General features: G+C 37.5%; 1 protein-coding gene across 5 annotated transcripts in view; it reads left to right on the top strand.

Moving 5' to 3' along the window:
- The window catches only part of PALS2 (protein associated with LIN7 2, MAGUK p55 family member), a 58,647-nt gene extending 32,868 nt beyond the window's left edge, over nt 1-25,779 (top strand). For all 5 annotated transcript variants that reach the window (XM_079300445.1, XM_079300446.1, XM_079300448.1 and 2 more), the window contains exons 4-12: nt 7,992-8,144; nt 8,635-8,862; nt 9,983-10,114; nt 12,042-12,141; nt 12,664-12,732; nt 13,733-13,894; nt 15,864-16,066; nt 16,490-16,618; nt 18,962-25,779. In XM_079300445.1, the coding sequence (XP_079156571.1) occupies nt 7,992-8,144; nt 8,635-8,862; nt 9,983-10,114; nt 12,042-12,141; nt 12,664-12,732; nt 13,733-13,894; nt 15,864-16,066; nt 16,490-16,618; nt 18,962-19,138 (1,353 nt within the window). In that variant the 3' untranslated portion in view covers nt 19,139-25,779. The remainder of the gene's footprint in view (nt 1-7,991; nt 8,145-8,634; nt 8,863-9,982; nt 10,115-12,041; nt 12,142-12,663; nt 12,733-13,732; nt 13,895-15,863; nt 16,067-16,489; nt 16,619-18,961) is intronic.
- The last annotated feature ends 200 nt before the right edge of the window (nt 25,780-25,979 follow it).

The following is a 25,979-nucleotide window of genomic DNA, read 5'->3' as shown; positions in this document are numbered from 1 at the left end:
ATGTTACAAATAAGCATGATTTTATTATTTTATGTAGTTTCAAAAATACCTTTACTCACTGTATTAAATTCTACTGGCGTTTCTGTTCTAAATCTTGGGCAAGCTTTTACTTCCTGTATGACTGGAGTTTCCATAAAAATTCCCTGAAGGCTTGCTTCATCCATAACATTTCCATGATCAGTTCCTGGTCATAAGCATGGTGTGCATTTCAGTTCAGCTGTTAGTATTCATACTCGTGTGTAAGATGTGGTTTGCAGAGTGAATGAACGTGATTCTTCTGTGATCTGATCTGCACTGCAGCTGAAGCTGAGGCTCTGCATCCCTCTCACTGTTGCTCTGCTGAAGTAAAGTGTTGACATATGCTTTCAAAAGCAAATGTTTTTCCATTTTGCTGTTTCTATGACTAGCTTCTGTATGAAGCCTCAAAGATCAAGGTTTGAAAATCCTTCATAGATTCTGGCCTTTCTGGGTAGGGTTCAGTGGAGTTTACTACTTCAGTGGGCTACTGCTAAGCTAAAGGTATTCTGTAGAAGAACATAAATATCTTTTGCAACAGTGAAAGTGGGCTGCTTTTGGCGTGAAGTTATAGGCATTTTTGGGATGGATGAGCTTAAACACACTTTTTTCCCAGGTTTTCTGTTACATGTTATGCAAACATAGCAGTGAGGTATATTATTACTTAACATGGATAAACACTAGAAAGGCTGTTGGTTGTATTGTGTCCTTTTGGAAAAGGGATCACTTCAAGAAGCCAGCTTTGGGGGCAGTAACTCTTCTGAGTACTGACAGTTCCTCTGCCTCTCCTTTGTTGGCTTCCCTTGTGCTCTTATTTGGCCAGAAAGGCATCATAGCTAAGTGATCAAAAGCTGATTCAGAGACTTACTGGTGCATAAACCTGCAAATCAGTCTTTGATTCCATAATAGAAATTGGTACCTGAAGAGGACTGGATGAGTTTGGAGGAATTGATAGTTAAAATGCAAAAGGATTAGAACTGAGGACTGACAGACTTGACAATGATCCACTGTGTTATACAGAGAAAATAAAGCTGGAAGTCAAAGAGAATGATGAATCAAAAGATGAAAAGGGCATAATAATTGAAGTGCTGCAATTTGAAAGGCACGATAGCAATGATCTCTGGAGAGAGATGGCAAGGGCCAGAGAAAAGCTTGGGAAAAGCATCTTTAGGGTGGAAACTGGAAATGGCCTATAGGAGACAGATCAAATAAGAATTTTCGGGTGAATTAGAATCAAGTAAGAATTACTGGGTGAATAGCCAACACTAAAGCAAATTCAGGATTTATTCCTGTTCAGTGGTCAGATCTACAGAGAGGCAGAATATGGTGTTGTCAGATATTTCATTAATTCAAGCTTAAGCAACTTAAACATGTAATGTAAAAGTTCCAGAATAGCTGGTGAACTAGAATGTCAGTGTTTGTGCTCTTTCTTGTACCTTTTTTGTTGCTTGATAAATAAGGAGCAGATGTGACATTGCATATATGCTACCTTAACTTTACAGTTTTGCTCTGATTTTTTGTTAATGCTTCCTAATTGCATGGTAAAGGTCCATATAGAAAACATCTATTTCCTTCCCTGTCCAGCAGTAGGCATCTAGTGAAGACTGTAAGGCTAGAACAAACCAACAGTGATACCTTCCAAAATGTGTTGTGAAGACTTAGTGATTTGTTTTTCAGACTTCTGAGTGAGAAGTAGTATCCTCCACCTGTGGTTCTTTTTCATGAGCTTATTCAGTTGTTTTTTTAACCCATGTGAAAATCTGTCATTCACAGCATCCCCCCTTTGGGTGGAGGATGTGCTCTTTTGGTTTTGAGACTGTCCCCTGTCAATATGACTTAATATTCCCATCCTCTTGTATAGGAAGAAAGTGAACAGTTTTTCTTAATCAGCTTTTCCATGTTACTTGTGGTTTAAGAGACCTCATTGTGTCTGTCTGTGTCAAGTAAATAAAATTAAAGGAAGCAAAGCTGTATACAGGTTGGACTTCTGAATTGGTGTCATAATTTTCATTGCATTTCCTACTCATGGCCTAAAAGTTCCTAGTATTTGGTTTTTCTATTTAACAGCTCATGAATAGAACAGAAGGGACTTACAGTGCACATCCACTCCAGCTGCCTGACCAATTCAGAGCTGACTGAAATATTAAAGCTGAAATATTAAATGTTATTAAGGGTGTTGGCCAAATGCCTGTTAAACACTGACAGGCATGGGGCATCAAACACCTCTTTAGGAGCCTATTCTTGTGTTTGGCCACCCTGTCAGTAAAGAAGAGATACCTCTAGGCTCAGGGAGAGTATATTGCTTGTTAGATTCAGTTTGGTTTTGTATTGTTTACATCTTCAAGATACCATTTCTGAGTCTGTCAGTTAATATATTAAACTAGGATTATGCTTTCCCTTGCAGTCAGTGTTGAATTTAATTTGCCTTTTTCTCAGTCTGTTGCTCATGAGGTGCCTCTGCAGGATACAGTCAGTTACTTTAGTCCATCAGCAAACTGTCATTTCACTTCTCATCCCCATTTCCTGGGTCGTTTATCTGACATGTCAGTATATTGGCAGGTGTGGAACTGAGCTCAGACCCCTGTGGAAATCACCTGATGACATGAATTCTGAAAACTAAAAACAAATGTATTCCTGGCACCAGTTTTTCTGGCTTTTAACCAATATTTTCTTCCACTTGAAAGCCTTACTGCTCATCCTGCTATAGTTCTGTTTTTTCAAAAACTTCTACCAAAGGCCTTATGGAAATTGATCTATATCAACAACTCTAACTGCCTTGTTGCCATTCTTGGTGACTCTTCCAAGGAATCTGACAAGATTTGAGAAATATGACTTCCTTTATTAAAGCATATTGATGTTTTCCTTTGATCCGTTTTGTCCTGTCATTCTGAGTTTTATTGAAACATCTGATTTGTTTAGTATCAGGATCAGATTTACTGTTTTGCAGTTTGTTGACTCTTCCTTGGAGCCCAGTTTAAATATTCATGTCATGATTATTGCTTATATCCTGCTTCTTTCCCTATAGTGTTGGGTGAGTCATGGGCATGTAAGAAAAATGCAGTGCAACTTTGTTTGCTGCAAAACCTAGATAGTACAAAAATGACAAAAAAGTGTGAAAAGAAGAAAAAATAAATGGTTAAAATAGTTAAATGCTGCCCTGGAGAACTGGCCTGTTCATCACTCTGTCAGAATTAGAATTCATTTATAAAAATGTCTGAAGAAGCTTTAGCTTGCATTTTTAAAATTTATTCTCTGTGTACCTGTTGTGAGGCATTCAGTCTCATTTGCAGAAACAATGAGCAGTTTTGGCTGCTGTGTATGTGCAAAAGCATCTATCTGCTTACTTCTTTAAGGTATATCTGCTGTGATTCAATTCTGAAGCCAAAACTTCAGGCAAATTTTCAGCCCTTAATTTTTTACTTCCATTATCCATGAGAAGGCAAGCAATGAAATCAGCTGAGGCCAAAATACTGGTTTTAATTTAATTGCTATCATAGTTATGACCACTCTAGAACAACTTCTAGGACAACTGCAGACTGAAATGTGGATATAATATCTTTTTTTAAGGCTTGGGAAAGCCATATGTCTTCTTCTCCAAAAGGAAACAGAAAATAACCTAAATACTCAAGAAATAAGTGCTATAATTTCTGCCTCATTTGGTGCAAGGAGGTAGATTCCATATTCTGCATGAAGGGAAAAAGGAAAAATACAATGTCAATTGCATTTATAGAAAATGTCACTTGCATCCTTTGTCTAGTTCTGTAAAAGTGCAAAGAACACAACCTGACTCGTTAAAAGTTTCATGGACACTTCTGTGTAATTGGTTTAGAGGCTGACTTTGTATTTTACAAATGAATGGTGCCACTTTATCACAGCATCACCTTACAGTTGTAACCTGCCTTGGCATACAAGTATAAAATGTGATATACAAGGCATCAGTGCAGTAGTTTGTTCAAATGTTTCATTTAGTGCTAGAAGAACCATATTACAGGACTTCATTTTTTCTACACATTTTTGTAGAAGAGCATTTGGGAATGACTAACTCTGGAGTACAGGTGCATGTGTTGCTGTATTATTCCCTCTCTTTTCTCCTTTCTCCTTTCATTTCCTATTTTTTTCATCCCTTCCACTTTCTATCCTTTTTAGTTTTAACTGAACTTTTCAGAGGTCAAAGTGTGAAAGTTCTAATGAGTTTCACAGTATTGATGGCTAGCCAGTAGGTCAGTATGTGTTGGAAGGCCAGCTGGCACATGCAGCACATGGAAAAGGCTGTAACAAATCTTACCAGACAGGAGTGGTAAGAGAGGTTGCCTTGAGGAAAGAAGAAGCAGTTAAAAATTTTCACACTATTGGAGTGGTTAAACATGCAGAAGAATCACTTCTGCTTCCTCTTGGAAGAGCTTGTTCTGTTACTTTCACCTTTCAAGAATTAGCCAAATCATTCATCCTAAATAGATTCTGCTGGCAATAAAATACTTAATCTGAAAAGTAGCCAGTATTGTCTTCTTCTAGTTAGGTTTATAAGAGCTGACCATACCTTTAAAAGGTTTCATTTAGAAAAAGTGATCTTAAATTGCATCCTAGGCAGATATTAATATATAGGGTTATTTCCCCCACATATTCTTGTGTTCTTAGCAGCCATCCTGATTTTTCTAAGGTCATAAATGATTTCCTCACTTTTCCAGGAGGGCTTTAAAATGTGTTCTTGTCACATGAACATGGACCTCTAGTCCATGTATTAAGTTCTAGTATTTAAACACGATGGTGAGGGAAGACTAGCACACATTTAGTATATGAAAGAGGAAGGGAAATATTTTAGATACTTCTAGGCCTAAAGTTTAGAAAAGGAGTCCTGAATTCAAGACTCTTAGACATTCCACTCTGGTGTGTTTACTCCCACCACAGCCCCTAGTTTGTAATCTAATTGTTCTTTAGGATTAGAATTGAGGAAATAGTTATTATATTATTAAGGGCAATGCTTCATAACACATTTAGATTGTGTTGAGAATTTTTTTAGGAAAAAATAAATGTTGAATTTGAACTTGGCTTCAGCACTGTAGAGAGTTTTGAATGTTTAATGTTTCTGTGTTTACTGAATTTTTAATTATGTTTTAAATTACTTTTTTACCTGTAAAATATAGCAGCCACAGAAAATTACTGTAAAGAAATCAATATCTTCCAAGTTTATGGGTGGTTTTTTGGCAGTATCTTGCATAAAGAGATCATACTGTCTGTCACAGGAGTGTGTATCCATTGTGTGTTAACTCTTGTGCTTTGTAGGAGTTCTTCTAAATGCCTTGTTCTGACAATATTGGTGTTTTTTTTCTAGATAACCTTTCTACAGCTATCTATTCTTGGATAGTCAGCTGATCCTGTTTACAGGAGGAAATTTTGTATGGAGGAAACTTTGAGCTGGTCTATGGTTGTTGATCAGTCCATGTTGTTTTGCAGACTTTGGCAGTGGTTTTATAAGTGTTCCAGGACCAGTATGGAAAGGTCAGATTCCAATGGAGCTCTGGATTTGCAGGAGCATAGGATATCACTTTTTGCAATATCACAAGAAAGAAACAAGAGAAGTTCATGTAACTGTATTTTTCAGTTCATTCAGCCATGCTCTCAAAATAAGAAAGTAACTTAGCAACATAAAATGTTGGTGAGTAGTTCACAGTGGTACAGGCACAAGGCCCCCTTGCCACGTGCCTGTGCTTAAGTGTTCTTCAGGACTGTAGGTCATGGCCTGGCTGGCTGGAAACAGGCTCATAAAACTGGTACAGATTCTTGAGTTTCAGAACTGAGAGTTAGGTGTGGGACAGTAGTTAACTCAACTCTGGCTTAAGGAAACCAGTGAAACACTTTTCTTAAAGAAACCACTTTAGAGTTGTGGGCAGTCCCTTATAGTCCTTCTGTGACTCAGGCACTGTGTAAATAATAGGAAAAAGATCCTCTGACTGAGAGATGGTTAAGTAGCAGTTATATGAATTCATGCTTATCCATAAAACTGGGTAGTTAAAAAGGCTCAGTATGTGGAATGGGATCAGATTTGAGAATGGAAGAATTTTACAGAGCATGTTAATTTGAAAAGGATGACACAGACTCTTATCTTTAGGTTTTTTGGACTGTGGATCAGATTATAATTTATGAATTGCATTACCATAAAGGGCAGAGAGCTGTACAGGCAGTTGTGTGAGGCTTCATGAGTAGTACAGTGGATTGTGGTCAGAAACTTCAGAGACAATTTGTTTTAGCATGTGATCAGAAGAAAACTGGAAGTTTCATACTGCTGTATCTACCTGGTTTTATGAGTCCTAATCTGTAAAAGTGTGTAGCTGATGCTAATTAGTTTCATTTTGGAACTGTAGAAAGATCCTAAAATATGTTGTTTGCAAACATTGGCAAATAGATCTATTCTCCTGGTGTCTGGATTGGATGTGTCTTGGATAGGGAAGAATTAGAAATTGCTACCATCTGACAGCTGCTTGATTTAAATAAATGATTGTTTTTCCTATTTAATTTGATTTGGTTTGTGTCCACAGTATCAGAGCAGCCACAATAAGCAGCTGTCTTTACAGTCTTAATGGAAGGGGCAAAATCGGTGAATTAATACTTCCTTCTAACCTCAAGTTGAAATATCAGCAGGTTCATCGTGTAATGGGCAGATTAAAATGACTGTTCAGGTTTGTGGCACTTTGAGGGCTTGCATGCTGAGCTTAGCACTAACCTAGTGTGGTTGCACAGCCTTTAGCTTAGAGGTGGCTTACAGAAGGATGGAGCAGGCTGCATAGCAAATCATTACTCTTACTTGCTCACCTGCTCTGCTTTCTGGTAGTTTGCTGTCTTCCTCTGGCATGTGCATGTCAGTATCAGTGAAAGTCCCATGGTGTCTTCTCTTCACAGTCAGTAATCTGCCTTAAGACTGTTTCTGACCAGTCACTGTTGGAAACAAAGCTGTGTAGTTGGAGGCCCAGTAGGCATCTCCTCTGCTTGCTGCTTCTATCTCTGTATCTGTCAGTGTGATTCCCTGTGCTGTAGGATGCTTTACCTTGGACTACTGTGTATGATGGCAGTCAGGTGTCCCTTGTCCTCTCACAGAATGGTTTGAGTTGGAAGGGACCTTAAAGATCATCTTATTGCAGATAATAATCTGCAGATTATTGTAGATTCCCCACCATGGGCAGGGCACTTTACACTAGAAGGTGACAGAAAGACAGAAAGTCTCCACTGTCTTAATGCACAAGTTTAATCTTAGTTCACCTGTATGTATTGTCTTAATTTTTCTTTATCTTAAGATATCCTGTATCAGAAACTCATGCCTGAATTGCATTGTCTTTCAGACATGATTATATTCATTTGGATCTCCTCCTTCTAGCTTGTATTTATGTACATGGACTGTGAAAACACCATTAACTCTAAGGTGTCTTCCAGAAAGTAAATTCTGTCAGCTTGGATTCATTTGGTGCTAGAATTCTGCCTTGGCTTTATGCAGGCAGGAAGCACTCCTGCAGATGGCTAGAAATTCTTGCATACCTGTCATTATCCAAATGACTGTGGAGGAAGATTTTATTGCATTAAACACAAGTATCTAATGATGGGTTATCTTCATTTTTTGCAGTGGGTTGTTCATTTACAAGTAACCATTTGCTCAGATACTGTCTCATTAGGTGGAAGACTATTTTAGCTACTCCATTTTCTGTCTTCTTCCCTTGTAACATCAAACATTCATCCCCATTTTAGTTACGTTTCTCCTATATTTCCTTAAGAAGCAGCATTTTTATTTACAAGCTAGGATATTTGCCGAGGCAATAGGCTTATCAGTTCATGTGAGCACTTGTGTGTCCATTTTTGTTTTATTTCATGTAAACTAAGAGTATTATGACCTGGTCCCAAAAGGACAGATTCAGTGGTTATTCAGCACTAAATTCTTTCACAAACAGTTATTTCATTACTTTTAAAACTATTTTTTTTCTGTTCCTTTGCAGTCACTCTTGGAAGCACATGATATTGTGGCTTCAAAATGTTACGATTCCCCTCCTTCTAGCCCGGAAGTCAATAATTCTTCAGTGAACAACCAGGTTGTTCCAGTAGATGCTATTCGTATCCTTGGAATTCACAAAAGAGCAGGAGAACCACTGGTAAGTAATTGAGGTTGAATTTGTATTTAAAGTGCTAGTGAAAATGTTTGCACGTACCTGATTTTTTGCATTATGTTTCAATTATTTCCATTATGTTGTGTAATTTAGTGAGTGATAAGCTCAGTATTGAGAGGTTGAAATAGGAAGATACTTTCATATACTCATTTCATTCTGTCCAAGAAGTATGGGATAGTGATTAGGCACTCACTGGGCTGAATGGCTGCTGCCATAACTGGCTAACACAACATCTCTTTGGTCCTGATATGAGATGGCAGGATTGCAATCAAGAACAACAGTAATTTTTCAGTCATGTGAAAACCTTGTGTGAAATCACTTCCGTGTCACCTGATGCTTCAAGTTCTTACATTGTAGTAGCTGTAATTGTCTGTTCATTGGAGTGGGTGGGATATCTCACAGCTGTGTATTTGTGCTTGAGATAATGGTAAAATGAAACTGAAATTCAAACAGCAGCAAAGTGTACCTCTTTCAGGGAGTCACGTTTAGAGTTGAGAACAACGATCTGGTAATAGCCCGAATTCTCCATGGAGGAATGATAGATCGGCAAGGTCTCCTGCATGTAGGTGACATTATTAAAGAGGTGAATGGCCATGAGGTTGGAAACAATCCAAAAGAATTACAAGAGCTGCTGAAAAACATCAGTGGAAGTGTCACTTTGAAAATTCTCCCCAGCTACAGAGACACAGTCATTCCTCAACAGGTCAGTAACACATTTCTGATGATTCTGTGAAAAGATCTTCTGCTTAGTACTTTATTGTGTAAGATTCTCTAAGATTCTGGATTAGGCATATTTTGATTATTTTCTGACTATAATGATAGGAGGAAGAGTAAAATGTAGATACCTGTATTTACCTTTAATTACATTTTAGAAATGGATTTATTTACCTAATATGCCTGCCTAAAAACCCGAATTAGTGTCTAAAATTGTTAGGCATTTATATGCTACTTATTAACCACGTTTCTTTGACCTTAAGTGACCTCTGAGGACCTGACCACAATCACACTTCATGCAGTGAAGTGTGTGTGTTTATAACATGGTTGGTGTCAAAATAATCAGTTTCATAAAATTCAGAAACATTTAAATCAACAGATGAGCTTGAACTGACTGACTTCAGTGGAATCTTGGATGGTGGCTATTCCTTATCCTTTTGTTGTTGCTGTAAGCTGTCAATTTCTCCTTGGCAGAAGTGACTTCCTGAGCTAAACCAGTGTCTTTGAAACACTGTATAAAGATGCTTCTTCAGGTGGTGGATCTTAATGCCTGTGACTACAGGCAGTGCTTCCACTGAGTAGTAGCTGAGGGAATGTGCTCTGTTGAGGCAGGTGCAGGGCTTCCTTTGCTCCCCAGCCTGGTACAAAGAGACTCAAAGATGATTTCATTTCAGTCATGCAACTTAACTCTTTCTGAGTCTTAAGCTGTCGCATCTCCTGTTACTTTTAAAACATTGAGTTTATGGCAAAAATAATTCTTAAGATTCCACAAGCTTTAAATACAGTGCTCACATTCCAAGATTTTTTTTTGTATTTTTAAGTAACTAAAAGTCAGAATTCTAATTGAGTTGTATGTGCTGAAATGCAAAAATTAGCGTTTTGTAGTACCATGTCCAAGTGGAACAGATTTTTTTTATTTTATGTCATGAAGCTACTTCAGCCAAGGTTTGCACTGTTAGTTATTCTGTCCCAGATGGTGTATAACTTTTTTCCTCCTAGATTGTATTTTACGTGCCATATGCAACTTGGATCATGTCAAGCTTTTAATGCACGATTAGTCAGAATGTATTTTATAATTCTTAAGCTTTGTTAATTTTTACACATTTCAGGTTTTTGTGAAGTGTCATTTTGATTATAATCCATATAATGACAACCTCATCCCATGTAAAGAAGCAGGTTTGAAATTTTCTAAAGGAGAAATTCTTCAGATTGTAAACCGGGAAGATCCAAACTGGTGGCAGGTTGGTAAAAAGATTAAAATAAGTAAAATAAAAAACTGAAATTCATCAGCAGTTGCTTTAATAATGAATTGATTAAATTGTTATCTATTTTCATTTAGCAGTAGATACATGAAAGAATATTTACACTGCAATTCAGTTTCAAGCTAATATAAAGATGTTGAAGTTGAAACATGAAAGGAAAAGGAATGTTTTAAATTGTAAATGTAACACTCACTTTACTGTTATTGCTGTTTGTCTTTGTTCTTATATCTTAAGCCTGGACATTCCCAAATCAATTTAAGATGCACAATTTCTAGGAAAAAAAGTCTTAATTGGACTATAATTGTTGTAAGCCTTCTCTGACAGCAACTGTGGAAGAAGTGGACCCTTTCCTGAGTGCTCAGAGTTGAAGAGAGGAAAATTAATCTTGTGGAATTGAAGGGGATGAGAATAGCTGTTTGGAGAGGCTGTATGTTTTGTTTCTACAGTAGTGGTCAGTGTCTGTGAGCTGTATCATGCATGCTGATAGTCACAGTGTTTGGCACCATTTCAAGTATGAACAGATCATCCTGGTTTAAGGTGGTATTTCTGCATTCAGTCCTTCATTGGAAATGTAATCCAGTGCTTATGCTGTGTTTATTTTTTCCAAGATCCTATGCACAGCATTAAGCATTATCAGTGCCTCTGAAAATGGGACAAGTGAACCTTTGAGACCCTTTTCTCAACTGAGATCCTCAAAACTGGCAAAGAGTTTAGCATTATTAATTTCCCTTTCTACCCCTACCTTGCTCACCCTTTGCAAGGTAACAAGCAGAAGAGCCAGATACTATATGAGATCAAGATATATGACTTCTTTAAAAGCAACAGAAATATTTCAATATACATCAACAGCTGCTGAATTTTATTGCTTCTCAGTGACGGTAATAACAGAAAGAAAGATAATAAAAATGTGAGGAAGGACTGAAAATTTATTGCTGCCAATTTAATTAGTTTCAGAAGTAGATACTCCAAAACTCTGGAAAAGTTTGATGTTTAACTCCCATGCTGACTTCTGTATTGCCTTTCAAACTCTCCAGCTCTAAGTTGTGGGAGTCCAGGAAAAATAAATCTTCAACACTCGATCTGGCAAAATTGAAACATGTTAAATCAGTACACTGTATTGCTATGCAGATCATGCCCCAGGAAAAAGAAGCTTAGTTTTTCCTCATGCTTTCTAGAAATGCTAGATTGTTAATGAAAATTTCATACTGTAAAAAATCAGTTAGTCATAGATAAAAGCATACAAGTTGAAAAGCAAACATCTCCTGTTAGCAAAAGAGAAGGATTTATTGCAAGCAAAAGATTTATGGAGAATTAAAGACTTCACAACTCTTTTTGTGTGTGTTAAGCTTGCTGAGAATTGAGCTTGCCATTAAATTATTTTATAGAGAATTTTAGTCAATTCATTACTGGGAATACTTAAGTTACTGAGATTTTAAATCTGTAGTTGCTTAGTGCAAAAAGCTTGAAGGCAAGATTAGTTAATAATCTGTGCTGGAACCTGTTTGGAGCAGCTCAAAAATACAAAATAAGTGTACTGTATACTAGAAAATCTTGAATTTTGTCACCTGAGTCTTCAGTGTCTGGAGCCAGAGAATTCCACTTGGGAATTTTATGCCAAAGTTTTATGGCTGCAGGAGCTTACTAACATAATGGGAACCAGTAATGAAACTTGTATCTATATTACTTAAGTTTTCTGAATTTCAATACTCAATAGCAAAACAGTATTCCTGTAAAGGAGAATATTGATATTTACATCTGGCTTTGAATTTCTAAGTCTTAGTAGTAAATGTATCAACACTCACCACTGAGAAACTGACAGTGGGGAAGTCAGTCAACACCATGTTGATGAGAAAAATGCTTCTTGCAAGTTGAATATAATCATTTGTTTGGTTTCTTTTTTTCCCAGGCTAGTCATGTCAAAGAAGGAGGAAGTGCAGGTCTAATTCCTAGCCAGTTCCTGGAAGAGAAGAGAAAGGCTTTTGTTAGGAGAGACTGGGACAACTCAGGTGAGATGTAGTGAACTTCAGGAGTAGATTTTGCTCTGACTCTATTTGTTTTGCTATTCCTGCCTTCATAAATAATAGAAAAACTGCTGTGTGAGATTACATGGATTATTGTGAAATGCTGAATTTTATATATTGGCTTTGGCTGAAGGAAAAAGGGTGAAGTCTCTGTTTAGTGTTCAAAGATACATGAATCGGTTTTGCCACCTTCTGATGAAAAGCTGAATGAGGTGGGACAGGCAGGCTGCACTTTTAAAAAAAATTTTGTATGGTATGTACTGAAAGTTAATAAGCTAAACATGGGTTTTTCAGCTTTTCATTTCTAGAAAAATATTTTTTCTCTGTGTTCAGTTCTTTCTATACAATTTTTTGATGGGTTTGTAAATAGATGTAACTTCTTGTACTAGGATATATACAATTCGAGAATAGTCCTTATAAATTTATTAATCTAATATTTCATATATTCATGTAAATAAGCTTTGGAAATTAACAGAAATTGTGAGTTCATCAAATTTTTGTTTTTAGGGCCTTTCTGTGGAACAATAAGCAGCAAAAAAAAGAAAAAGATGATGTATCTCACTACAAGAAATGCAGGTATCTCTTTATTACATGAAAGTCAAAGATGTTTAGTCTTCAAAACTTGTAGAGTGTAGTGTATCCAAAGCTGAAGATTTGTATTAAAATATTTGATTATAAGTTTGATAGATCATATAGTTTTTATAGTTTAAAAGCAATGGTGACCATACAGACATGGCTGTACTGAGTATATCATTTGGTGGGTGGAAATCAGAGAAAAACTGAGTGTTAAGAAAAAAAAGTGAAATATTTGTTCCCAATGGGCTGAGGGGATATGTATTTTTCCCTTCTGTTCAGCACTGGTGAGGTCATACCTAAGTGTACTGGGCACCTCCCCCAGTGCAAGAGAGATGTGGACTTACAAAGGTGTTGAAGGCACTGGAACATCTCACCCATGAGGAAAAGTTGAGACAGCTGGGAATGTTCAGCCTGGAGAAGAGGAGGCTCAGGGCAGGTGTACAAATACCTGGATGGAGGGTGCAGGGAAGATTGTGCTGTGTGGGCTGCTTGCAGAGTAGCCCAGTGACAGGGCAAGAGCCAACAAGCAACACAGGCTCTGAATGTCAGAAAACACCTTTTCCACTATGTGAGTGGCTGAGCATTGGCACAGGTTCTCCGGAGAGGTTGTGGAGTTGCCTTCCTTGGAGATACTCAGCAGTTGTCTGGATGTGGTCCTGGGCATTGGGGTGGACCAGATGCCTTCCAGAGGTACCTTCTAACCTCAACCATTCCATGATTCTGTGGAAGCTTACTAATTGTTAGCCACAGTTTTCCCTTTCTGATCAGAGACTTTCTCCTTGGAAGTAAAAGTGAGAACCTGACCTTAATGCTGTCTGTGGAGGAATAACTATTTTATTCCCAAACCAATTTAAAGAAAGAAGTCGTGTATCAGACTTACTGCCCTCTGAGTACTGTTTATATTCACATGAGGTCTGTTGATAAATAGCAGGACTATGTAATTTGTTTTTCTTACAGCACTGAGTGTGTATTAAAGTTTTTTCTACGTTTCTCAATGCAGAATTTGATCGCCATGAAATCCAGATATATGAGGAAGTAGCCAAAATGCCTCCTTTTCAGAGGAAAACCCTGGTCTTGATTGGGGCCCAAGGAGTGGGGAGAAGGAGTTTGAAGAACAGGTTTATTGTGCTGAATCCTACTAGATTTGGAACTACAGTGCCATGTAAGTTGTCAGCATTCCTATCACAATATCTACTTTGATTAACGGGAAAGTACCTGATGTTTATCCAAGTGATTTAGTGTAGGAATGATTTTGTCAGAGCATAAAAATTGTATAGAGTGGGAAAACAAGAGGCTCTTCCTGTTTTCAGACAACTGAACTAACATATGACCATGAAAATATTTGTCACTAGCACTTAAATGTTACTGATGCTGCAGAAAACCAGTTTTGGTCTGTGCAGTATTTCAGTCTGGGTTTCCTCAGTGTCAGACACCATGCTGAATCTCTACCATCAAAACTGGCCAGGGCCGGTTTAAATTGGTTTGTGGACCTGATAACAAGGTTGACTTCTCAGTGTTACTTTTTGAAAGAAATCTTCTCCTGGGAATTTTATTATTTTATATTGGTGAAAGAGTAAGAGGCTTTTTATTGAGTCTAAAATTCTTACTCTGTTTTAAAAAAGCCTTCAGAATTACTTATTTCTCTATGAATGCTGTATAGATGCTTGAATATATGTAAGTAATGCAACACAGTTGTTGAAATTCTTCAAAGGCCTGAAAGTAAACTTTTCCCAGTTTGATAGTCTAATCATGCACATGCAATATCCAGTTTATTGTATATAGAACTTCTTCTCTACTTTAGATTTTAAGTGGGAAAACCAATAAACTTAGTTGCTCTTTGCTTAGAAGAAAGTTCTCCAGGTTATTCATAAACCAATTTGTGTAGGATGTGTTTTGGGAGGTAGGAAATGGGTGAAATTGATCCATTGTGCAGTGGGAAGAAGCATGTTCTTGGTGTAGAGTTCTAATCCAGCACATGGTGATGTAGTTTTTCTTCAGTGTGGATAACTGAACTGTTAAATCATCTCCTAGCTGCAAAATTAATTGCAAACTGATACATGATACTTTTTAATAAATTATATTAACCACTATAGTTTTAATCTTTCCATAAAATCTTGACTAAAATTAGATGTTCCAGTAATATTTTTATTCTTAACAGCTTCAGATGATTATTTCTGCTGGCACTTGTGTTTTCCATAAGATTGACCTGGATAGGAATTATGGGACGGGAAAGATTGCTTTGCACTTGTCTCAACAATTTGTACCAAGTGATGATAGGAGTATTTCCAATGGAATGCACTGACTGTTATGTTTAATATGTTCTAGAGTTCAAATCTAATTAAATATAAGTAGCAGGTATTTAATAAGGTGAGAGTACAGGAAAGTCAAAAATAATATGATGTTGCTTTTTATTTTCTAAATAAAACTTTCTAAAAAATTATTTTTACTTCTTTTGCTTAAGTAATGTCTGTACTGCACAGTGCAGCCAATACCCAAGATAGTTGATAACTATTTGCTCAGATACTGGCTTTAATCTTTCTACAGGGAATTTACCTTGCTTTAAAAGGGAAGTTGTCCTGGAAAGCAGCATTAGCTGGCCTCCACTAAGATTCTCCTACGGTGGCTGGGCTGCTTCTGATATTTAAGCTAACTTTCTTTATAGCTAGCTCAGGTAATTCTACACTGAACAACAGGGCAAATATAGAGAGCAAAGGTTTTGGGGGTGGGATGGGGCAGATCTTGTGCTCAGCTATTTTCAGAAGAACATTTGGCATTTGAAAGTTAACTTCCATTTGATTTCCAAGTCACTTAAATAAATATTTCATTAATTGAATAATTTAAAAGATTACATTAAAGAGTATTGTATATGGTCTGAAAGAGTAAAACAAAGGAAATAGGCAAATGGATAGGTAAGCAACATATAGGAAGGAATATAAATAAAGGGAACAGGAGTGGCTGTGCTCAGTTTCAAAATTTAGCTAGAATAATGAATAAACCTGTACGTGGAGCAACTACAATTGTATGACAGTGTGTATTGTAGTCTCCCTAACTTAACAGGCAGTCCAGTTTCATATTTATATTCCAAATATAAAACAAAACCATTAAATTTATATTTTAATTTTTTTGTTTAGTTACTTCACGAAAGCCAAGGGATGATGAAAAAGATGGCCAAGCATACAGATTTGTGTCACGAGCTGAAATGGAGACGGATATTAAAGCTGGCAGATACCTAGAGCATGGAGAATATGAAGGAAATCTTTATGGCACAAAAATTGATTCCATCCTTGAAGTTGTTCAGACAGGAAGGACCTGCATCTTGGATGTAAATCCACAGGTATATGATTTATGTTATTATTAGAACAAGTGTGAGATTATAATGTTGAAGAGGTGAAGAGAGATGCCTTCAAATTTGAAGGCTTCTTACCTGGTTTCAAGGTTACAATTATCAACTGGATTTTCTTGTGTTTGCGGCACTTGCTTGGAATGGGTTAGAAAGTTGGAAAAAACCCAACTTAAATTCTGCATGAAAGAGGAGTCTTGCAGAGTAGTAAAAAATCTTTTTAGCCAAGGAAAGAATGATGCTGAGCATTTCAAAAAGCAGTGTAGGAATTTCTAAAATAGAAATAAGAATCTTCACTTACGTGTTGCTGCCCATTTTAACAGATGAGTTTTGCGGTGTCCCTTAAGTAACGAGGAGACATGGTGAGTCATTCTCAAACTTAGGTGGTTTTTTTATTTTATTTTTCTTTGCTTCTAGGCCCTAAAAATACTGAGGACTTCAGAATTCATGCCCTATGTGGTGTTTATTGCTGCTCCAGAGTTGGAGACTTTGCGAGCTATGCACAAGGCTGTGGTAGATGCTGGAATTACAACCAAACTTCTCACTGTAAGCAGATCATTTCTTAATTAGTTTTCTTTGAACAAGATGTCCTTAGACTTTTTAAAAATTCTTTACCATTCATTTTAGATGGGATTTATTCTGAAATGAATGTCTCTAAGAAAAGTTAGGCAAGACTTTTGCTGATTGCCTAGTAGAAATTGCTCAAATACTATGTATAAGGAAGATTGCATCTTTCTTAAAAATAGACCTCTTACAGAGAAGCGTTGATTACAAAAATATTTGTAACGTGTACTTTGGGAACTGTCACCTTTGATTATTTGCAGCAAATGGTAGATATTTCATGGTGGTAGCAATTGTTCTTTTGTGCAGATGTTTTTCCTTGACTTTACATCTCCCTCTCCACTCAAATTTTTGTTCCTGTTTGTCTTAATAATACACATGTGCTTTAAAAATTGAAACTGTAGTGCTTGGGAAAGATACTGCAGCTTATGTAAAAAACGAAAAGCAAAAGCCTCACTAGTCAACAAACCAACAAAAAAAACCCCCCAAAACAAAACACAAACACCCCCCCCCCCAAGAATGCAGGTAGTCCTTGTTTTCACTGCTGCAGCAGCATGTGCTGCACTGAGAACGGCTGAGTGCTGCCAGAACAAGAAGTGTTGAACAGCTTCCTTTGAAGTTCCTTGGATTTGTCATATAAGGTGAAGTGGCATGTTTTCTTCATTACATCTTCCCTCCTTTTCTGAGGCCCTATGTGTAGCAGAGGGCAGTAACACATTTCTTCCTATGCAGCAAAATATAAATATTCTTTCTGTGTGGGCATGAACTTTCCCAGTTGCAGGAGCAAAGAAGAAAAAAGCCAGACTGAGTAGTTCAACTTCCCCAATGGAGAAGAGATGTGTTTTGCTGATGGCTCATAATGATAGCACTGCAGCTTCATAGGAATATCTTAAATAAATGCTGACAAAGCATTCAAAGCTATAAAAATGGGGGGTGGGGGGGGTGGGTTAGTATTTCCCCCAAATGAGTATATGATTTTTAGACATCATTTCTGGTTATTATGCATTCTAATATCTCTGTGGATGCTCAGTCATTCCTCTTTCCTGCCCCAAATGAACCCTGAATTTTATGGTGCATATGCAAGAAGGCAAGGTTAAAACTATCCAGACAAGTATAAAAATAATTTCCTGCACTTCCTAATATTTGATTCCCTAAGGGACATCCTTGCCTCTGTATTACTTCTTATGAATAATAAAGAGCGTCATTAAATTTCAAATATGCATTTATGTGTCTTTACGGATTCTGCATCGCATCCCTGCACATGTATATAGAACTATGATTTGCTATTTCATATTCTTGTGCTTCCTGAGCAAATGAAAAACAAATGTCATTTAAAGTACTATGGTTTGCTTGTTAGTGGACCTGGCTGTGTTCCTTCTAGCATCCTAACTCATTCCATTACAAAAACCCTGGCTCTTGTGCTCATACTTTTACTTGTCTCCTTTCATTCACAGTGAAGGAAAGGCTATTGACAAACTTAGGTTTTCATTTTGGCTTTTATATTGACAGCTGTATCAGGACTTGAAAATATCGAAATGAATACTGTGAAGGGAGACAAATCTCATAATTGCTTACAAAAAAAATTGCTGTTGTACAAAAATGGAGAGAAATTTTTAAAAAACGCAGGACTTGCAGAACAGAAAAACATGCTCAGAGGCACTTTATACAGGCTTTATAATTGCAGGAATGTGAATTTCCTGTATATTTTGCAGCTCATGTCAGGACTACAGTAAATGCAACAATAGTTTACAAACGAGGGACTGGTGTCAGGTGAGCTAGGCTGAAATGTTGTCTCTAAGAGCCATAAGGTAATCCATAGCTTTATTCTGCTAGAAATTGTCTTTCATTTCATACTAATTTAAAATCTTGGATTTTTGGTGCCTTCTGTGGAAATAAAAGAGGCACAAATATATTTACAAAAATGATTGACTCAGTAATTCCTAAAGCATTAATTTTATTCTGGTTGGATCATCAGTTGTCCGTACAAAGTGATTAACTGCTCATTGTTCACACCAACCCAAGTTCAAGTGCTTCTGTCGATTCTCTTCAAAATTGCAAGATTGGCAAACATTTGCTTAGCATATTTAACATTATTGACAGAGCTCAGAAATTTTTCAACCCTTTCAGTGTATTTTAGCTAAATTTCTGTGTGTAATTACTATAAATGAAAACTTTCCATATTTTTAATATATATTTTGTATCTAGCTTTAAATAGTTGCAGTATGTACCGAAGGGATCTTCTTCTACATCTATAAGGATTTGACAAGTCTTATCTTTAAATCTTTAGTAAGATTTAGATTCACTAATCCCTAAAAATCTCTTTGCCAGGACACTGATCTGAAAAAAACAGTGGATGAGAGCGCCCGGATCCAGCGAGCCTACAACCACTACTTTGACCTGACCATTGTAAATGACAACCTGGACAAAGCCTTTGAGAAGCTGCAGACAGCCATCGAGAGACTGAGGCTGGAGCCCCAGTGGGTCCCCATCAGCTGGGTCTACTGAGCTGCTCCAGCCAGAGCTTAAGTAACAAATAAAGTCAACAGCAGCAAATGTGACGTGTAGATACTGATGATAACCTACAGCACCTGTGCATTTTTACTCTGTGTATATTCAAAAGTACACTGTTCTGAATTTTTATAAAAATGTTGAAGAGAAAGTGTACTTAAATATGTAATTTATTTTAATTTTTCTAACTTTTTACAGATAACCTTTCTATTCATATCACATGAAGGAAATGCGTTTAAGCATTTTTCTATGTTTTGATTTAGTACCTTTGCCTTTTTCATCTAAGAAACTTTCATTCACTTCAACATTTACATCTTGGTCTTACATTTTCACTGTGATTAAAAAAAGAATACTTGAAACAATTTTTGTAAAATTTGTTAATGTCAGTGTTTAACTGATCAAAAGTCTATAGCTCTTATTAGGAAAGAACACTAATTTCTTTGATTATTTTTTTCTTCTTTAAAAAAATGATACTTTTATGGGAGCAGAATTTTAAATATTTAAAGCAGTAACAATAACACAGGTCCAGTTGCTCCAGCCGCTTTCAGCTTAATGTTGGTGCATTCCTGATGTTTCATAAGTTCTTGATATCTCTCAATTTAGATAATTTTTGTGTAGGTTCCCTTATATCTGTCTCCTGAAATAACATAGAGCAATACCTTGCAAGCTGCTTATTAGGCTTTCTTGGGAGCCAACCTGTAACCCATTACAGTTGAAGTACTGACGTTAGAAAGTCATACACAAGGTAATTCAGTGCAATTTGAATAATGGTGAAGTAGCTTGAGAGAGAACCTGATAATGTGGAGCTTGTAGGTGACACTTAATGTTTAGGACTATTTATTCACACTTGTGAAAACACATTGCTTAAAAAAAAGAAAAAAGGCATTTTCTTTTCTTAGGACATTGTTCTGTATTTGTATAGTGATCTGTGGCTTCATTTCCTGTGATGTCTAGCTGGGTTCTAAATTCCTTTTACATATTTGTGTGTGATCAACTGCTGTATTTAATGAGTGTTGTGTAATGGCATTTCTGTGCTTTTTCTTACATTGCTTTTAATTGCATTTTTTTATTAGATAGCTTGTGAATTAGAAACTTTCTGCTAAGAAGCAATGTTGTTTATGAGTTTTTTGTTTACAGTGTATTTCCTTTTTAGTGACAGTTATCCCCTCAGTAGGCTGATTGATATAATTCGTATTAGGTTCAGGTTCATTGATCAAAACTTAAGCTGATGTAAATTTCTGCTTAGTGAGAACAGGAGGAAAATACAGCTTATTGCTCAGATGAGCTCTTTTTGTGACATGTTTTATATGACACTGTCAGCTGTTGTATATAGTCACATTCACCATCACATAATGGGCTAGGTGTCTAAACTGAACTCATCTGTTTAATTCCTCTCCATCTGGTGACGGGCACCTGGCTTCTGGATTCTTTTTCAACACCAAACTGTGACCCAGAATGCTATCAAAAGGCATCTTCCTCAGAGCTATTTCTGGAGGAAGACAGGCCTAGACACTGTAAAACAGCATTGCTTCCTGGGGCTCTCAAAAGACTTTCATGTGCACAAGGAAAAGAAAAAAATGGAGTGGATGCAGTAGAGGAAAACTGTGTTTAAAAAAAACCTTCAAAACACCTGTATACAACAGGTGGTTTTTACACAGCCTTTAAAGTTGGTTGTTGTGGGGGAAGAGGAGCAGAGGAGACTTGAAATCCCAGTGTGTATGGAAAGTTAAACTTGTGTAGAGCACAGGAGATCTTTGTGGCTCTTAATACTGAGATTTCAGTCTTTCAGAGGGATTATTAAATTCTCTAAGGAAAATTTGTACCACTGCTTTTTTTTTATTGTTATGCTTTCCAGGATGTGTTTTCTCTGGTTTTGTTTAAGTTTGGCAGAGCTCTTATATGTGGCACCAGCATGGGACTTGTAGTTTTCTTTCCCAGGAGACACGTTCTGTGATCCTGTTGCTCAGAGGCTGCTTTGAGAAGTGGATGGAGTGTTGTGTGTAGCAGCAGATGATGGCAGGGCTATTGCTTGGCTATTTGAGTGGCTTGCTTTTGGCACTCTGTGCTCAACATGACTGAACTGTGTTTGTGTACTGTGTCATGGGAGACCTGCATATGCTGTAAATAAGATGTGCTGTCTGAACAGATAAGATGCCTTTTCATTATCAGTTAGAAATCCTCTTATTTGTGATGCCAAAAGTAGACTGACTTCACTCTTCCCCAATGAATGGAACAAGAATATTCTTCAGTTTACTCACCACAGTACTTCATATTGCAAATATCACTTATTTTCATCTTTTTTCCATAAATTTACTGAACCAAGCACATGAAACACAGCCACCAAGGTTTAGTCAGGAAAGCTTCTCTCTGCTCATTTTGTTTCCATCCCAGGGAGAATACTGTCAAGAGAGTTTCCCTAGTTAGCAATCTCCAAAATAGCCACATATTTGCTAAAGCCAAAAGCTTTAATGTTTGCTACAGGCTCACACCATGTGCTTAAATCAGCTCAGCATGGTGGCTGAGCTTTGGGGGGTGGTGTGGTGTAGATGGCAGTGAGCAGTTCTACAGTGCAGTTGGGAAGCAGTAAGAGAAGGTGGCTTGCTTGGGTTGGCACAAAGATTGTGGAAGTATCTGCTGGTCTGATTTGGATGTCTGTGTGCCAGGTTGAGGCGCCCCTTGCATCAGTTTGTTAAATCTTGAGGGTTCACGTTGGAGTGTTTAAGGTGAAAGGGGGAGAGAGGTTGCTTTGTTTCTTTGTGGTGGTAGTTCTGGGTTTTGGCACAGTCAGATTTTCATCAGATACTCTGCTTAGTTTGTCCCCACCTGGAAGAAGGACTGGAATGAGAATAGCAATTACTATATTTTAAAAAGAATGTTCTTGGTGGTTCTTGAAATGCTGGTGTTTCATTCACATCCACGGCAGGGACAGTCCCTGCCTGCCAGGATGTGCTGTGTCAGCTGTTGGACAGGGGCCTGTACATTGTGCAATTAGGGGAGAAAGACACTATGGAAGGTTCATTTTGAGCAAGTGAAAACATTTCCTAGAACACCTGTTCAGAGTATTTTGGAGAAATTAAAATAACTGGGATTTCATGTTATCTCATTCTGTACTAAACATTCATTTTTCAGATACTAACAGGAAAACTTTACATAGACTGTTAAAGATTACAATAGGTGTGTCTGAGCGAGGTGAAGATGCTGCTAAATGTTTAAGATATGTGGTATGTATCACAAGATAAATATTTAAGTAGTTTAGAAAAGTAAATTATCAAATAGTTGTCTGTGTATATGTATGTATGTGGATGGTAAAACAAAAAATGCTCATGTTGGTTATCACATTACTAAGGTACCATGACTTAATCCAGAAATGTACCTGCATGTGAGACTTTAGAACTGGTACACTTCTCTACCTGGTTTATTGTGTTTACTAATGTATATTTTTCTAAATATACAGATATTTCAATCTAAAAAAAATCTATATTTATCTGTAATTTCTATCTGTTTTGGACAGTGCATGAGGTGCTGTAAAATTCTGTACATATAGAGACTTATAGAAGAAACACTGTAGTTGCTCTGTGAATGAAAAGTTATACATAGAAGTACAGTCAGTATGCCAAGACCTGTAAGTTATTTCCCTGAATTCACCAAAAATTCACTTAAGCATGCACCAATCTCAACTCTCCTGTAAATACTTGGTGCATTGTGTACCCAGGTGATGACCTTGCTGTTTGTAAGTGTTATGGCAGGTCTGCTTTTGATGCCTTTAGGCATCACTTTAGGTTCTGCATCATGTGACAAGATGCAGTCCAAGTTTAGTGGGATAATTATAATGGAATACGTCAACTTGCAGAGATTTATAAAGGTCTTTCAAAATGTTCTGCAGATCTACAACAAAGGTGCACATGGAGCAGAATCACAGATCTTTGTTGGCAAGGAAAATCAAGTTCATAACCAATGCAGTATCTGTGACTTGTGCTGTGTTCTGGGCTCAGGGCAGCTCTGTGTACTTAGCTTTGAGGAGCAGGATGGCAGATCAGCTCACTGCTTTTGAATTCATGTTTGTATAAACTGTCACATCTTGGCTGAGCTCAAATTGTGATATTTTTTTTTTTCCTCACTCTCTTTACTTACTGCATCTTCTAAAATCATACTTAAGTAACTTGCTTAAAAATTGCCTGCAGCTCAGTGCTCAAGAAGTCACCTGGTTTTGGTTTTGTTTTTTGAAGAGGGTGATTCAGCTAAGAAATAGGAAAAGTCTTTCTCTTTGGAACACAGCAAATCCCTGGCTAGGTTCTCCCTTGAGCCCAGCTGGCCTCTGCTATGCTCAAGGACCAGTGGGGAGTGATGGAGCAGAGCACTCCAGAGATCAGGAACTGGGTTCTTGCCTGTCCTGACGCCTGAGCCAATATGGTGACCATGAACTCCCTTCACCTGTCCCATGGTTTCCCATCCAGGCTTCCTGTAGCTCGTTTCTCCACTCACACTGACCCTTGAGGCCGTGTCCCTGTGCATGGACAGAGCCTTCTGCAGCAGCTGCCCCTTTGCCCAGTGTGCCTGTGGGTGCAGCTCTGACAGCCAACAGCTGGAGTTCTGTCACATGTTCTGCACATCTGTACAGGCTGTTTGCTTCATGCAGGGTTTCCTGCCTCACCCAAATTCCAAAGAGCTCAAGTACCACATGGTTATTGCCAAACTTCATGATGCTACTTTTGCAGGAGTGGTGAGATCCTTTTATTGGTGTCTGTGTGGTGGGTACTGGATCAAAGACTCTCAGTCTGCTGGGCCTCTTGCCTTAAATACCCCTCAGCTCCCAGCACCCTCCTCTCCCCCAGTAAAAACCTCTCCTGGGCCACTGAAAAGGTTTCTATCCTTAAGGGTACTGTACTTTCTCTGGTGGACTGTTGTGACTGAAGGGAAGTCCTGGCCCTTCTCTTTTTTTCCCGTTTTTTTCCTTTTTGGTCTGTACTTCTTAATTTTCACATATGATTAATGGGCTTGCTGATGAGAATTGGCTGAGATTCTCAACTTGTGTCTGTATTATAGGAGAAATAGTAGTTAACATCAGTATTTAGGACTGGTATAACTTACTGGTTTTAGGCCCAAGACAGATCCTTAAAATAAAAACACTTGTAAAATAACCTGGTTTGGTTATTTTTACATGCAGCTTTGGCTTCTATTAATATTAAAAGTGTGCTTGTGCCCCCACACACAAGCACCCAAATATATATATATATATATATATAGATAAAACCTTGGGGTAAATGCTGCAAGGAATTCAGGCAGTGTCTATTAATTTACCTGAATTCTCCACAGTGGGATACTATTTCACAGTCACATTGTCAGCTGCTGAATTCTCAGTTCATTTGCTGGTACTGCAGCTGGGATTTACTGGTACAGGCTTAAAAACAAACCCCAGCTCGGTGAAGGCTGTTAGGAAGTTTCACCTACAAATGGAATTCAATTCAGCAATATTTATAGAATAAATGACACTTGAAGTAAGTGGATTTTTTTCTTGGTATTTGGAACTTTGTTATGTTCATTTGGTATGGAGTTCCTTTTGCTGCTAGGGCAGTGGTCAGGTAACAGAGTTAAATTAGTCCTGGAAACACTTTCTCCCATTTAGCCTTTTCCTTTTCGTGTCACTAGCTCCATGCTAATGCTTTTCTGTGCAATTTTGGTTGTAGCCATTGCTGAGCCAACTGTTGGTTACTCCACAAGCAGTCAACACTTACCTGAATACAGTAGAGCCTCTTCCAAAAACCCAAACTTTCTGTTACCTGACCTGTCACGTGATTCACAGCATAAAGCAAAATGAACAGCGCTGCTTTGTACAGGCAAAAAAAGGTTTTGACTGATTTTGGTTGGTTTAGGTCTTGTACACAATTATGTATGGAGATAACTGTTGAAATAGACTTTTCCCCCTAAGAAAATGCATGTTGAGCATCCCTTCCCCACCCCCAATATGTTGCCCATGTGTAACATTTGTGCACTGTGGTGTAGGGAGGGGAACTGCTTCTGTGGGGTTTAAAATACAAGAAAGTTTGCTGCTCTCTGACCCCACACTGGGCTGAAAATTGTAGGATCTTGGTTGTGTTTGGGTTTAAATGTGTATTAGAACTCTGTCACCGTGTGTTTCCTTACCTTGCTTCTTCTAACAACTGGCTTTGCCAGGTGGAAGCTCTCATGGTTTCTGTTTTGTGTTTTGTTTTTTTTTATTTCTATGGTATATTAAATTAAATTGGATTTGAATTTGTAAAACTTTCAAAACTGCTCTCCTGTAACAAATAGTTTCTTTAGCTGAAAACTTCCTGTAAGAAAAACCTTAACTATTAGCTCAATTTTTTAATGTAAACCTGGAAATTATTTAGTACCTAATTGTTTGAATACAGTACTGTAGAGCAGGCCTAGGATATGGGACTTGTTAGCATTGTGACTTCAAACTGATAAAGTCAGCTACTATGTGGGACATTTTTAAATTGTGGCTTGTTTTCTAAGACCTCCCCGCCTTGTCTTTTTCACAGCTAATATTTTCACAATAAACACAGCCAAACATAAAAATGTTAATGTACAAATGATGAAATTCTGTTAATTCCCAACAAAATATTTTTGTATATAATAAAGATTTAATATTGAAAAAATATGTTTGGCCTTTTTTTCTTGATTTTTTTTTTTTTTTGTTCCCAGTCTACATTTAAACCACGTAACATATCAAGGACCAGTCTTTGAATCAGCCTCCTCTGAAGCACCCCACGGGTCTTTTACCACCTCCTTTGCTGGGGAACACCACATCTAAGCTTAAAAAAGCATTTTCCATGTGAGGCCAGCCTGGAATCACTTG

The sequence above is a fragment of the Erithacus rubecula genome, assembly GCF_903797595.1.
Source record: "Erithacus rubecula genome assembly, chromosome: 3".
Lineage (NCBI taxonomy): Eukaryota > Metazoa > Chordata > Aves > Passeriformes > Muscicapidae > Erithacus > Erithacus rubecula.
Note: the sequence above shows the minus strand (reverse complement) of the source record. Positions and strands in the feature narration are given on the sequence as shown.